The 16,765-nt window shown below is 37.1% G+C and overlaps 1 protein-coding gene across 1 annotated transcript in view; it reads right to left on the bottom strand.

Annotated features, from left to right (window-relative positions):
• SOX5 (SRY-box transcription factor 5) overlaps positions 1-16,765 on the bottom strand; it is a gene marked incomplete at both ends in the record, with an annotated part of 680,357 nt that overhangs the window by 655,322 nt on the left and 8,270 nt on the right. Inside the window, one exon of the mRNA XM_079714354.1 lies at positions 4,808-4,868. Within this exon, the coding sequence (XP_079570480.1) occupies positions 4,808-4,868 (61 nt within the window). The remainder of the gene's footprint in view (positions 1-4,807; positions 4,869-16,765) is intronic.

Genomic DNA, 16,765 nt, shown 5'->3' with positions numbered 1-16,765 from the left:
CTTCTCCCCTTTCAATCAACCTCATACTGCCAGCATATTAACTACTTAATCCAAGGCATAGACCCAATCACCACCCACGTTCCCTTAAAAAACAAACAAAAATTTTTAATGGCTCCCCAAGTCCTGTTAAGTCTAATCACTAGCATGAGATTCAAAGTCCTCTTTACAGATTTGAACTGTAAAGTTTCTTTATGTTGTAAATAGCCCACCATATCTTTAGAGTCATTGTCTCCCTTTTGTATACGCTGTGCTGAATCCAAACTTACCCAAGCCGAAAAAGACACTTAAGATACCAGGATCTTAAATATATACTAGTTAAGCCCTACCAGTATCTAACATCTCTGCTAGGAAAATCATCCTTTAAGATCCAGCTCAAATACTGTTTTGTTTATGAAACTTTCTTTCTCTTTACTATGAACCCCCATAGAACATCAGGTTGTAGCTCTTTTGTAGGCTTTTTGACATTATATCTCACACTATAATATTTGGTTTTGGATCTTCAAACTAAATTCATTTAGCACAAGCTATAAGCAAAGCACCTTGAAAAGTATTTTAGGGATACAGTGGAGAACAAGATAGATTCATTCAGCAAAATGCAAAGAGAAAAAAAATTTTTTTTTAACTGGAGTGGAAAGTGGAAAGTCATTCAAGCAGTTGAAAGAACTCAAGGGCCGAGAATAAGAAAATCACTGACAATTACCATATGGATTTAGTGTGATGGAGATAACTGATGACCTTAGCAATGGTTGGCAGGATAGGAGTAGAAGAGGGCTGATGAGCAAGAAGGAAGAAAGAAAATGGAGACAGTAAGTTAAAACTCTGGGGAAATAAGTATATGAAGGGAGTGGTAGCTGGAGGGAGAAATAAGGTCAAAGGGAAAGTTTTGTTTATTTATTATTTAAGAGGGGGTTGACATGTTTAACCATTAAAGTTTCCAATAAAGAAGAAGTTGAAGATACTCAGTGGAAGAATCAACGTTTTTGGAACTGCCAGAGGAAGTAGGTTTAAGCATGGGGGAGGGACTGGCCCTTCCAGGAGAAGGAGAACCTCCCAGCAAAAAAGGGACTGGAATCACAGAAGATTCAACAATTTTACATGCATATGTGAAGTTGAGGCTGCATACCCTCTCCTTCAAAAAACAGTGTCAAAGAGTAATTTCCTTATTTCTCCGTTTAAACATAAACCTGATTCCTATTCTTATGACTAAAAGGGAAAGAATTTAGAATAAACAAGAATTTTAAAGAAAATTATACTAAGTATTCATAAGCAAACAGATTTATATATTTGTTTATGAAAACAAAATATATATTTATTACATGAATATTCTAAAAGTCAAATAATGAAAATCTAAGCTTATATACCTACTTATAGTTTTAAGATAGTTTTTAATGCATTGATTCAAAAGTCTGACACATTTCTAGTAAACAGTTATTGGGCAATTGGAAACTGCTGCCATAAGACTGATAGGTGAAGGCACTCCCACCTCCTCAATTTCCTTTTCAATAATCACTTTGATTCTTTGACATGACAGTAATAATAATTTTAGAAATAACCCTTCCTTCTAAATATCAATAATACCTTCTATAACCTAATTTTTCTGAAAATAAATATGGACATTTTCCTCTGTTATTTATATAGTATATCCCTATTTTTTCATTTATATTAAAAATGGTCACTTCTAATGTAAGTGATTACTAATTCAACCAATTTTTATCTACACATTGCACACATTGGTTTAACAAAGGTAAAGGAACTGCAGAGATAACAGTAGCAATGCAATTCTCCTTATGGGAGAAGCAGAGTTCGTCATTTAGCAGGCAAACACAGGTTAAAGACCTCAAGTCGTCTTCCTGGTAAGTTTCAGAGCTGGTTCCAGAATTCATGCCCTATAAGTCCTATGAAGCTGTTTTTGTTTTTTTTTTAACTGATCCGTGTTTCCTTCTCATAGTCTTATCAATCATGTGATCATTACAGTAAACCATAATATACTTTTCAAATATTCTCCCTTACAACTAGGAGATAAAAATTCATGACTTGTTTATGGACTTACACAAGGCTATGTAGTTTGGGTTGAAATTAAAAATGACAAACAAATGGGAAATTCAGCTATGCAAAGCAACTAACTGGACACACAAATTTCTAAATATTACATACCTTTGTCATTAATGTGCCTATTATGAAAAAATAAGTTATACAGAACCGAAGAACATGATTCAAAATCAAAAGAACTCTGCAAATTAAAGTAATGAAAATGAAAAATGACAGCTCTACTATTTAACATGAGCTCCCTGAACACAATCATCAGTCAAAATCTTAATCAGATAATGTTGCCCTAATCATTGTTAAAGTCTATTTTCATTCATAATTTATATTCTGTGTATAAAGAAAGAAATCTTTAATGTTTTACCCAAGCTGTAAGTCCAAGTGATCCTTAAACCTTGAGAGCCACATCATGCCCCTTTATTGGCTGAAATCCCCTTAATGATTCCCATCTCACTCAGAATAATAGTCAAGGTCCTGCCATGGTCTACCAGGCCTTATAAAATGGTCATCACAACATCCTACCCTTTCTCATCTCTTACTTGTCCACTCCTTACTCTCTCTGGCCACAGTGCCCTTCTTGACGTTCCTTCAACATACCAAGCACACTCATTATACTTGTTCTTCCCACTGAATGTAACTCTCTTCACCCATATATCTAAATCATTCCCTCTCACTACATTCAAGTCTGTGCTCCGTTCTCTCCTTATCAGAAAGACCTACCCTAGACATGGTATTGGATACAGCCTCCCACCATTCTCAATTTACTCTGCTTTATTTCCTCCTTAGTATGTATTCCCATTAACATATATATTAAAATCCTTGTTTTATGTTTTCCTCCACTAGAGTGAAAACTCCAGAAGAGTAGGAACTTCTGTTGTATGTATGAATGAATGATCATCTTATCGTTTCATCCAGCTGAATAGGGAACTTCTTCAGAGAAACAACAGTAAAAAAAACTCTTAATGTTCTTGAGTTCTTCAAATATCAATACAATTCAAAGTGAAGTATGAGTATCAACGGTATTCTTTATCAAATATAAATTGGTGAAGATGACAAATGATGATGGTATTTTGTATGTGTGTGTACAATGTTGTGTGCACAATGTTGTGTGCAGAGTTGTTTGTGTTCCATAACCTGTAAGGCACGTAATTCAGTGGGTCTGCATCATATCAAGAAACATAGATTAATCTCTGTTACTAATATTTCATGTGACAGTGGGAAGCAATGTAGGTTTGTAAAAAAGATGGATTAGACTGAAGTTCTTTCTATGCGTCAAGGCTATAAGGGATCTATGAGGACTCTTCCTTCTTGATCTCACTTCCAAACATGCAAAACTCAAACAACTGTATTCAATTTAACATCAATATATACATACAGCTGGATGCCAAGAAAATCCACTACTTTTGGCTTCAATTTATTTCTTTTTAATGTTTAGTTCAATGATATTTATAAACTGAAAATTGGGAGATGTTTACTATCAGAAAACTCTTTATACACGTATCACTAAAAAGTGGTTCTCAACTCTACAAGAATCAGTGCAGACATACTTACAAACCCAATTACTTGGGCATATCATTCTAAACACAGCTTTTTGCAGGACTCTTTCTTAATTTAGCCAAGAGCAGAGACCCGAGTATATGCGATGCATCAAGATATACTTGAAATTATCTTTCCTTTAAGCTGGAGAGTGGTGTTCTCTCAAAATGCATACAATAATAATCTGTTTAGTCCATAATTCTAGAAAATAACTAAATCCCTGAAGCATCCTGGCAGAAGAACTTTAAGCTTAGATCCTTTCTGAATAAGCCATTTCACTTGAAGAGATGTGATCAGACTGAAGAACAAAGCTATTTATCTCTCTGTGTGATGGAACCCGAAAAGCCCACTGGTAGTTGCTCTCCAGGAGGCCTGGATGTTGATGAGCTAAGTCAAACTCCAGGAGAGTTGTGGAAGTGGTAACACTAGAGGGGTAACAGAAAGGGAGAGGGCTCCCAAGCTTCTATAAATAACTAAGCAATAGTAGCAAGAGTCGTAATCACTATTTAAGACAACTGGTAGTCTTCCTTGAAGCAGGAGATGAACACGAGCAATCAGTCACTCATGGTGACACTCAGGGAAATGGGGACTGCAAAGGCCAGCATGGTTGCATCCAGCTTACTGAGTGTGACTTACACTAAACTTTCCACAATGGCTGACAAATGCTCACAGTAGACCCTTTGACTAATTAACCTTCAATTTACATATGGTAGTCAACATTCAGTAGTTAAAATTAGCGTTGGTAAACAGATTGACTCTAAGAGCATCAAGAGCTTTTAGAGGTGTCCCTGTGCCCCGAGAACAGGGCAGAAAAGAAAGGAAACTTGAACTTCATGACCCAAGTGTTCTCCCACTACAATTACATAATTAATAACATTGTATATGTTTTAAAGTTTTGATTCTGGAAAAGTCATCAAAAAGTCTTCATTTCAAAACTGTTTACACCCTAAAAAGGATAATAGAAATCAGGGTAACTGTGTACCATATTAGGTAAGAAATCTTCTTCTATTCCTGAAAAACTCTTCGAATTATTTTTTCATCTTCAAATCCTAAAAAGAGAATGCCTAAATGCTGGATTTATTATCTAAAGGCTTTAGTCGTTACTTGCAAAACTGAAGACCACACCAAGTAAGCATGGATAAGAAATAAACAAGTGGCAAGAGATCAAGAACTCCAAAATTAATGACAAAAGAATGATCAGCAAATGATAATAATACAATGTTCTGACCTGCTGAGTCTGCAATCTCTCCCACTCCTGATGTCCTTGATATTATCTATTTCTTGCAATGCTAAGAAAAAAATAACAAAGAAAGACAGGTATTTAGGGAAAAATCAAAGTAATTCCGAAATACTTAGGTGAAAAAAAATTAAACATTATAAAGAGAGTTAAGATTTCTACTACATAACTTTGGAAGAAATATTAAGTAATTTCATTCTAAATTTTTTTCTAGACCAGATTCATAGCCACACAACGTCAGACTCATAGGACTATGCCAGTTAATACCTGATGAATGAATAATAAATGAGCACTCAAAAAACAAACTTTCATAAATGACAGGCAAGATATAACGATAGTTGAAATGTAAAAAAAATGTGAACAAATTATCGTGAAGCTGTTTCAATTAAATCACTTTTTAAAATTTTATATTATTAATTCAGTCATGTAAGCACATGTGCATGTATGTAGCCTATGATCACCCTGGGCCCAGTTTTATTGAGAGAAAAAATTTTAACCATTCTTATAGTCCATGATGGTTAACTTAAAATATACTTATAATGCAACCTTACTTACAACTACAATACTTTAAGGATAACAGGCTAATGGGCACTGAAATTTATTAACTCAGACTAGCACTTACCAAAGCACAGTGCTACATTGTACTAGGATACTAAGTTGTATAAGAATAAAGGGTTTACAAACTCACTGGATAATTTCTACGTTAAAACAATAAAAACAAAAATAGCAAACTAAACCCAGAAACACTGTATTGATACTTAGTCACTTTATCTGAGCCAGACCCCGAAGGCCAGGATTTAAACATTGGTCCCATGACAGAAGAGCTTTATGTCTTTAGAAATTTATCTAACCTCTTTGAAGGTTTATTTTCTTGATCTGTAAAATGGTTTCATAGCCTTGATATAAATCCAAAAATTTAAAAAATTTTCAATACATGTTAACTATATTATCATTTTATTATTTATTTATCAGTATAGAATTCTTTTTTATAAGGGGAGGTTCATTATCTATTCTCAGCTTTTTAAACTTTGGTCTCAGAATGATTATGGTTTCAAAATGGTTTCAAAATGTTTAAACATTTGTTAATGACTTTTATGATTTGAAACATGATCATTAAAATTGTATAAATATAAATTACATAACGTTTATGCCCTAGGAAGGTACAGTTACGTGTACCGTCAATCAGATTATGTGGTTAGTATTTTATTTTATTTATGTATTGTTAATTAATTAATTAAGTTTTGGATGCTTTGGGTATTCGTTGCTGCACGCGGGCTGTCTCTAGTCACGGAGAGTGGGGGCTACCCTTTGTTGTGGTGTGCAGGCTTCTCATTGCGGTGGCTTCTCTTGTTGCAAAGCATGGGTAATAGGCACGTGGGCTTCAGTAATTGTGGCATGTGGGCTCCGTAGTTCTGGCTCGTGGGCTCTAGAGCACAAACTCAGTAGTTGTGGCACACGGGTTTAGTTGTTCCACAGCATGTGGGATCTTCCCAGACCAGGGATCAAACCCGTGTCCCCTGCATTGGCAGGCGGATTCTTAACCACTGTGCCACCAGGGAAGCCCTGTGGTTAGTATTTTAAATAAGACTTCAAAATGATACGCTCAGGGTAACAGAATTCTACTTCTAGGATATTGATCTAACATACTAGAGCCAGAGATTTAGAGATGATCTAGGACCAGGTTACCTGTATAACTTTTGATTATTAGTTTATATAATCTAATTATTTGAAACAAACAATAATTTGGGGTGGTTTCTGGGGTACCTAAATTCTTTTAAAGGCTACAAAATAGTAAAAGAAATTACACACCAAGACTAAGTGGGATTTATCCTAGAAATGCATAGTTGGTTTAACATCTAAATATCAAATAATGTAATATATCATGCTAATAAAATAAAACCATAAGATCACCTCTATAGATGCTGAAAAGCATTTGACACAATCCAACACCCTTTCATGATATAAACATTCAACAAACTAGCAATAGAAGGGAACTTCCTCAACCTAATAAAGAGCATCTACAAAAACCTCACAACTATCATATGTAGTAGTAAAAGACTGACTAGTTTCCCACTATGATCAGAAATAAGACAAGGGTGTGCACTCATGTCACTTCTATTCAAGATTGTACTGGAGGGAGACCTTCAAGATGGCAGGAGAGTAAGACGCGGAGATCACCTTCTTCCCCACAGATACATCAGAAATACATCTACATGTGGAACAACTCCTACAGAACATCTACTGAATGCTGGCAGAAGACCTCAGACTTCCCAAAAGGCAAGAAAATCCCCACGTACCTGTGTAGGGCAAAAGAAAAAAGAAAAAACAGAGACAAAAGGATAGGGATGGGACCTGCACCAGTGGGAGGGAGCTGTGAAGGAGGAAAGGTTTCCATACACTAGAAAGCCCCTTAACTGGTGGAAACGAAGGGACGGTTGGGGGGAAGCTTTGGAGCCATGGAGGAGAGCTCAGCAACAGGGGTGCAGAGGGCAAAGCAGAGAGATTCCCGCACAGAAGATTGGTGCCGACCAGGACTCACCAGCCCGAGAGGCTTGTCTGCTTATCCACCAGAACAGCTGGAGGCTGGAAGATGAGGCTAGGGCTTCAGAGGTCAGATCCCAGGGAGAGGACTGGGGTTGGCTGCATGAACAAAGCCTGAAGAGGGCTACTGCACCACAGCTAGCCAGGAGGGAGTCCAGGAAAAAGTCTAGACCTGCCTAAGAGGCAAAAGACCATTGTTTCAGGGTGCACGAGGAGAGGGGTTTCAGAGCACCGCCTAAATGAGCTCCAGAGATGGGCATGAGTCGCGGCTATCAGCAGGGACAGCAGAGAAAGGCATGAAGTGCTAAGGCTGCTGCTGCAGCCACCAAGAAGCCTGTGTACAAGCACAGGTCACTCTCCACACCTCCCCTCCCAAGAGCCTGTGCAGCCCGCCACTGCCAGGGTCCCATGATCCAGGGACAACTTCCCTGGGAGAACACACAGCACACCTCAGGCTGTTGCAATGTCATGCTGGCTTCTGCCACCGCAGGCTCGCCCTGCATCCTTACCCTTCCTTCCCCACAGCCTGAGTAAGCCAGAGCCCCCTATTCAGCTGCTCCTTTAACCCCATCCTGTCTGGGCGGGAACAGACACCCTCAATTTACCCACACACAGAGGTGGGGCCAAATACAAAGCTGAACCCCAGGAGCTGTGCGAACAGAGAAAGGGAAATTTCTCCCAGCAGCCTCGGCAGCAGTGGATTAAATCTGCACCATCAACTTGATATACCCTGCATCTGTGGAATAACTGAATACACAATGAATCATCCCAAAATTGAGGTGGTGGACTTTGGGAGCAACTGTAGACTTGGGGTTTACTTTCTGCATCTAATTTGCTTCTGGTTTTATGCTTATCTTAGTTTAGTATTTAGAGTTTATTATCATTGGTAGATTTGTTTATTGATTTGGTTGCTCTCTTCCTCCTTTTTTTTTCTTATACATAGACATATATATTTTTTCTCTTTCTCTTTTTGTGAGCATTTATGTGTATGTTTCTTTGTGTGATTTTGTCTGTATAGCTTTGCTTTTACCATTTGTACTTGGGTTCTGTCTCTCTGTTGTTTTGGTTTGTTTGTTTCTTTGTTGGTTTTAGTAGAGTTTTTAGTGATTGTGATCATTGGTGGATGTGTTTTTTGGTTTAGTTGCTCTCTTCTTTCTTTTTTTTTAATCACTTTTTAAATTTTTTCATTATTAATATTTATATTTATTATTTTAATAACTTTATTTTATTTTACTCTTTCTTTCTTTTTTTCTCCCTTTTCATCTGAGCCATGTGGCTGACAGGGTCTTGGTGCTCCAGCCAGGTGGAGAGCCAAGTTCAGGACATTGGTCCAACAGAGACCTCCGAGCTCCATGTAATATCAAATGGCGAAAGCTCGCCCGGAGATCTCCATCTCAACGCTAAGACCCAGCTGCACTCAACGACCAGCAAGGTACAGTGCTGGACACACTATGCCAAACAACTAGCAAGACAGGAACACAACCGCACCCATTAGCAGAGAGACTGCTTAAAATCATAATAATGTCACAGGAACAACAAAACACACCACGAGACATGGGCCTGCCCACCACAAAGATAAGATCCAGCCTCATCCAACAGGAAGGCACTAGACCCCTCCACCAGGAAGCCTACACAACACACTGAAGCAACCTTAGCCACTGGGGGAAGACACCAAAAACAACAGGAACTATGAACCTGCAGCCTGCAAAAAGGAGACCCCAAACACAGTAAGTTAAGCAAAATGAGAAGACAGAAAAACACACAGCAGGTGAAGGAGCAGGGTAAAAACCCAGCAGACCAAACAAATGAAAAGGAAATAGGCAGTCTACCTGAAAAAGAACTCAGAATAATGATAGTAAAGATGACCCAAAGTCTTGGAAATAGAATGGAGAAAATACAAGAAACGTTTAACAAGGACCTAGAAGAACTAAAGAGGAAACAAACAATGATGAACAACACAATAAATGAAATTTAAAATTCTCTAGAAAGAATCAATAGAAGATTAACTGAGGCAGAAGAATGGGTAAGTGACCTGCAAGATAAAATAGTGGAAATAATTACCACAGAGCGGAATAAAGAAAAAAGAATGAAAAGAATTGACGACAGTCTCAGAGACATCTGGGACAACATTAAACACATCAACATTCAAATTATAGGGGTCCCAAAAGAAGAAGACAAAAAGGGACTGAGAAAATATTTGAAGAGATTATAGTTGAAAACGCCCCTAATATGGGAAAGGTAATAATCAATCAAGTCCAGGAAGTGCACAGAGTCCCATACAGGATAAAGCCAAGGAGAAACATGCCAAGACACATATTAATCAAACTATCAAAAATTAAATACAAAGAAGAAATATTAAAAGCAGCGAGGAAAAAACATACAAGGGAATCACCATAAGGTTAACAGCTGATCTTTCAGCAGAAATTGTGCAAACCAGAAGCGAGTGACAGGATATATTTAAAGTGATGAAAGGGAAGAAACTACAACCAAGATTACTCTACCCAGCAAGGATCTCATTCAGATTCAATGGAGAAATTAAAACCTTACAGACAAGCAAAAGCTAAGAGAATATAGCACCATCAAACCAGCTTTCCAACAAATGCTGAAGGAACTTCTCTAGGCAGGAAACACAAGAGAAGGAAAAGACCTACAATAATAAACCCAAAATAATAAAGAAAATGGTAATAGGAACATACATATTGATAATACCTTAAATGTAAATGGATTAAATGCTCCAACCAAAAGACAAAGACTCATAGACTGGCTGAATGGATACAAAAAAACAACCCGTACATATGCTGTCTACAAGAGATCCACTTCAGACCTAGGGACATATACAAACTGAAACTGAGGGGATGGTAAAAGATGTTCCATGCAAATGGAAATCAAAAGAAAGCTGGAGTAGCAATTCTCATATCAGACAAAATAGACTTTAAAATAAAGACTATTACAAGATACAAAGAAGCACACTACATAATAATCAAGGGGTCAATCCAAGAAGAAGATATAACAACTGTAAATATTTATGCACCCAACATAGGAGCACCTCAATACATAAGGCAAATACTAACAGCCATAAAAGGGGAAATCGACAGTAACACTGTCATAGTAGGGGACTTTAACACTCCACTTTCACCAATGGACAGATCACTGAAAATGAAAATAAATAAGGAAACACAAGCTTTCAATGACACATTAGACCAGATGGACTTAATTGATACTTATAGGACAGTCCGTCCAAAACAACAGAATACACTTTCTTCTCAAGTGCTCATGGAACATTCTCCAGGATAGATCATAACTGGGGTCACAAATCAAGCCTTGGTAAATTTAAGAAAATTTAAATAGTATCAAGTACCTTTTCCAAACCCAGTGCTATGAGACTATATATCACTTACAGGAAAACTCTGTAAAAAATACAAACACATGGAGGCTAAACAATACACTACTAAATAACCAAGAGATCACTGAAGAAATCAAAGAGGAAATGAAAAGATACCTAGAAACAAATGACAATGAAAACATGATGACCCCAAATCTACGGGATGTAGCAAAAGCAGTTCTAAGAGGGAAGTTTATAGCAATACAATCCTACCTCAAGAAACAAGAAACATCTCCAATAAACAGCCTAACTTTACACCTAAAGCAATTAGAGAAAGAAGAGCAAAAAAAAAACCCAAAGTTAGCAGAAGGAAAGAAATCATGAAGATCAGATCAGAAATAAGTGAAAAAGAAATGAAGGAAACACTAGCAAAGATCAATAAAACGAAAAGCTGGTTCTTTGAGAAGATAAACAAAATTGATAAACCATTAGCCAGACTCAACAAGAAAGAAAGGGAGAAGAATCAACTCAATAGAATTAGAAATGAAAATGGAGAAGTAACAACTGACACTGCAGAAATACAAATGATGATGAGTGATTACTACCAGCAACTATATGCCAATAAAATGGACAACCTGGAAGAAATGGACAAATTCTTAGAAAAGTACAACCTTCTGAGACTGAACCAGGAAGAAATAGAAAATATAAACAGACCAATCACAAGCAATGAAATTGAAACTGTGATTAAAAATCTTCCAACAAACAAAAGCCCAGGACCAGATGGCTTCACAGGTGAATTCTATCGAACATTTAGAGAAGAGCTAATACCTACCCTTCTCAAACTCTTCCAAAATATAGCAGAGGGAGGAACACTCCCAAACTCATTCTATGAGGCCACCATCACTCTGATACCAAAACCAGACAAGGATGCCTCAGAGAAAGAAAACTACAGGCCAGTATCACTGATGAACATAAATACAAAAATCCTCAACAAAATACTAGCAAACAGAATCCAACAGCACTTTAAAAGGATCATACACCATGATCAAGTGGGGTTTATTCCAGGAATGCAAGGATCCTTCCTATATTCAAATCAATCAGTGTGATAAACCATATTAACAAATTGAAGGAGAAAAACCATATGATCATCTCAATAGATGCAGAAAAAGCTTTTGACACAATTCAACACCCATTTATGATAAAAACCCTCCAGAAAGAAGGCATAGAGGGAACTTACCTCAACATAATAAAGGCCATATATGACAAACCCACAGTCAACATCATTCTCAATGGTGAAACACTGAAACCATTTCCGCTAAGATCAGGAAGAAGACAACATTGTGCACTCTCACCACTATTATTCAACATAGTTTTGGAAGTTTTAACCACAGCAATGAGAGAAGAAAAAGAAATTAAAGGAATCCAAATCAAAAAAGAAGAAGTAAAGCTGTTACTGTTTGCAGATGACATGATACTATACATAGAGAATCCTAAAGATGCTACCAGAAAACTACTAGAGCTAATCAATGACTTTGGTAAAGTAGCAGGATACAAAATTAATGCACAGAAGTCTCTGGCATTCCTATACACTAACAGCAAAAGATCAGAAAGGGACACTAAGGAAACACTCCTATTTACCACTGCAGCATAAAGAATAAAATATCTAGGAATAAACGTACCTAAGGAGACAAAAGACCTATATGCAGAAAACTAGAAGACACTGATGAAAGAAATTCAAGATGATACAAATAGATGGAGAGATATACCATGTTCTTGGATTGGAAGAATCAACATTGTGAAAATGACTCTACTACCCAGAGCAGTCTACAGATCAGTGCAATCCCTATCAAACTACCAATGGCAATTTTCACAGAACTGGAACAAAAAATTTCACACTTTGTATGGACACAGAAAAGACTCCGAATGGCCAAAGCAATCTTGAGAAAGAAAAATGGGGCTGGAGGAATCAGGCTCCCAGAATTCAGACTATACTACAAAGCTACAGTAATCAAGACAATATGGTACTGGCACAAAAACAGAAATAGAGATCAATGGAACAGGATAGAAAGCCCAGAGATAAACCCACGCACACACGGTCACCTTATTTTTGATAAAGGAAGCAAGAATATACAAAGGAGAAAAAACAGCCTCTTCAATAAGTAGTGCTGGGAAAACTGGACAGCTACATGTAAAAGAATGAAATTAGAACACTCCCTAACATCGTACACAAAAATAAACTCAAAATGGATTAAAGACCTAAATGTAAGGTCAGACACTATAAAACTCTTAGAGGAAAACATAGGCAGAACACTCTATGACATAAATCACAGCAAGATCATTTTTGGCCCACCTCCTAGAGAAATGGAAATAAAAACAAAAATAAACAAATGGAACCTAATGACACTTAAAAGCTTTTGCACAGCAAAGGAAACCATAAACAAGATGAAAAGACAACCCTCAGAATGGGAGAAAATATTTGCAAATGAAGCAACTGACAAAGAATTAATGTCCAAAATTTATAAACAGCTCATGCAGCTCAATATCAGAAAAACAAACAACCCAACCCAAAAATGGGCAGAAGACCTAAATAGACATTTCTCCAAAGAAGATATACAGACTGCCAACAAACACATGAAAGGATGCTCAGCATCATTAATCATTAAAGAAATGCAATTCAAAAGTACAATGAGGTGTCGCCTCACACAGTCAGAATGGCCATCATCAAAAAACTATAAACAATAAATGCTGGAGACGGTGTGGAGAAAAGGGAACCCTCTTGTACTGTTGGTGGGAATGTAAATTGATACAGCCACTATGGAGAACAGTATGGAGGCTGCTTAAAATATGAAAAATAGAACTACCATACAACCCAGCAATCCCACTACTGGGCATATACCCTGAGAAAACCATAATTCGAAAAGTGTCATGTACCACAATGTTCATTGCAGCACTATTTACAATAGCCAGGACATGGAAGCAACCTAAGTGTCCATCGACAGATGAATGGATAAAGAAGATGTGGCACATATATACAATGGAATATTATTCAGCCATAAAAAGAAACGAAATTGAGTTATTTGTTGTGAGGTGGATTGACATACAGACTGTCATACAGAGTGAAGTATGTCAGAAAAAGGAAAATAAATATTGTATGCTAACACATATATATGGAATCTAAAAAAAAAAAAAAAAAAAAAAAAAAGGTTCTGAAGAACCCAGGGGCAGGACAGGAATAAAGACACAGACATAGAGAATGGACTTGAGGACACAGGGAGTGGGAAGGGTACGTTGGGACAAAGTGAGAGAGTGGCATGGACATATATACACTACCGAATATAAAATAGATAGCTAGTGAGAAACAGCCACATAGCACAGGGAGATCAGCTGGGTGCTTTGTGACCATCTAGAGGGGTGCGATAGGGAGGGCGGGAGGGAGGAAGACGCAAGAGGGGGGATTTGGGGATATATGTATATGTATAGCTGATTCACTTTGTTATAAAGCAGAAACTAACACACGATTGTAAAGCAATTAAAATCCAATAAAGATGTTTAAAAAATAGTAAAATAAAAAATAATTTTTAAAAAAAGACTGTACTGGAGGTTACAGCTAGGTTTATTATGAAAGAACAGAAATAAAACACATCCAGATTGAAAAGGAAGAAGTAAACTATACTTGTAGACAATGTTAGTTTTATTTAGAAAATCCTAAGTAATTCACTAAAAAAAACTATTAAAACTATGAACAGGTTCAGTAATATTGCAGGATACTTGACCAATATAAAAATCAGTTGGGGACTTCCCTGGTGGTCCAGTGGCTAAGACTCCATGCTCCCAATGCAGGGGGCCCGGGTTCATTCCCAGGTCAGGGAACTAGATGCCACATACCACAAGTAAGAGTGCACGTGACGCAACTAAAAGATGCCGCATGCCTCAGCTGAAAAGATCTCACATGCTTCAACAAAGATCCCACACATACCAGATAAGATCCTGTGTGTTGCTACTAGGGTCTGGTGCAGCCAAATAAAAAAATAAATATTTTTAAAAATCAACTGGATTCCTATATACTAGTAATAAACACTACAAAAATAAAATTAAGAAAACAATTTCATTTACAACAGCGTGAAAAAAATAAAATAATTATAAATTTAATAATATAAGTGGAAGACTTGTACATTAAAATTAAAACACTACTGAAAGAAATGAAAGAATATCTTAAAAAGATGAAAACATATCCCACATTCATGGATCAGAGAACTTAATATGAAATATTCTCCAAATTGATCTATGGATTCAGCACAATCTCTATCAAAATTTCAGCTGGCTTTTTTGGTAAAAACTGACAAACTGTTCCTAAAATTCGTAAGGCAATGCAAGGGATCCAGTATAGTTAAATCAATCCTGAAAAAGAAGAAAAAAGTTGGGGAATGCATCGTTTACAACTTCAAAACTAAAGACAAAGCTACAGTAATCAATACAGTGTGGTACTGGCATAAGGATGCAAATATAGATAAATAGTATAGAATTGAGAGTACAGAAATAAACTTAGACATTTATGGTCAATTGAGTTTTGACACACTTGCCCAGACAATTCAATGGGGGAAAGAACAGTTATGGTATGACAAAAAATAAATAAATAAATCTAGTCTTTCTTTCTGTTTTTTTTTTTTTTTTTTGTATTTTTGAATTTTATTTATTTTTTTACACAGCAGGTTCTTATTAGTTATCCATTTTATACATATTAGTGTATACATGTCAATCCCTATCTCCCAGTTCATCAAACCATCACCACCACCCCCCTGCCACGTTCCCCCCTTGGTGTCCATACATTTTTTCTCTACATCTGTGTCTCAATTTCTGCCCTGCAAACTGGTTCATCTGTACCATTTTTCTAGGTTCTACATATATGTGTTTATATACGATATTTGTCTTTCTCTTTCCGACTTACTTCACTCTGTATGACAGTCTCTAGATCCATCCACGTCTCTACAAATGACCCAATTTCGTTCCTTTTTATGGCTGAGTAATATCCCACTGTGTATATGTACCACATCTTCTTTATCCATTCGTCTGTCGATGGGCATTTAGGTTGCTTCCATGACCTGGCTATTGTTCCTGATTCTTGACACAGAGCTTTGAAAACCCTTGGAATTCCCTGAGTGGCAGGTGTGACTTTGTTATGCTATGAGGTGACTCTTGTCAGAGTTCCCAGATAGCTTCAGGCTGGGAGAGAATGTCAGAAAAAGCAACCAAGTGATTTGAGGGATGGAACTTTGAGACACCTCCCACCCCCATCCCCTGACCCTCCCCCACACAACCTCTGGGGAGAAGAGATTAAGAGGCTGGAGATTGAGTTTAATGACATAGCCAATGATTTAATCAACCACGTCTATAATTATGTCAATAAAGACTCTGAACAACAAGCTCAGAGAGCTTCCTGTTTGGTGAATACGTTGATGTACTAGGAGGGTGGCAACCCTGGCTCCACAAGGACAGAAACTCCCACTCCACAACCCTTTCGGCCTTGTTCTATACACCTCTTCATCTGGCTGCTCATTTAAATCCCTTACAATAAAACAGTCATCATAATTAAGCACTTACATGAATTCTATGAGTCATTCTAGTGAATTACTGAACCTGAAGCAGTGTCGTGGGAGCTTCCAAATCTGTAGCCAGTTCAACCAGGCAGAAGTGCCCCTTGCCTGGGGACCCCACTTGCAGCTCTCTTCTGAAGTAAGGGCAGTCTTATTGGGGACCTTAGCCTTTAGTTTGTGGGATCTGGTGCTAACTCCAAATAGTTAGCATCAGATTGATTTGAATGATAAGACACTCAGCTGATGTCAGAGAACTGGTATTGGGACATAATCGTCTTTTCAGCAAATGGTTCTGGGAAAACTAGATATCCACACGCAAAAGAATGGAATTAGATCTTTACTTCAAAACCGTATAAAAAATTAACTCAAAATGGATCATATAACTAAATGTAAGAGCTAAAACCATAAAACTCTTAGAAGAAAGCATAAATATTTGTAACCCTGAGTTTGGCAATCGTTTCTCAAATACAACACAAACAGATAAAATGAGTAACA

The sequence above is a fragment of the Hyperoodon ampullatus genome (assembly GCF_949752795.1).
Source record: "Hyperoodon ampullatus genome assembly, chromosome: 11".
Taxonomy (NCBI): domain Eukaryota; kingdom Metazoa; phylum Chordata; class Mammalia; order Artiodactyla; family Ziphiidae; genus Hyperoodon; species Hyperoodon ampullatus.
Note: the sequence above shows the minus strand (reverse complement) of the source record. Positions and strands in the feature narration are given on the sequence as shown.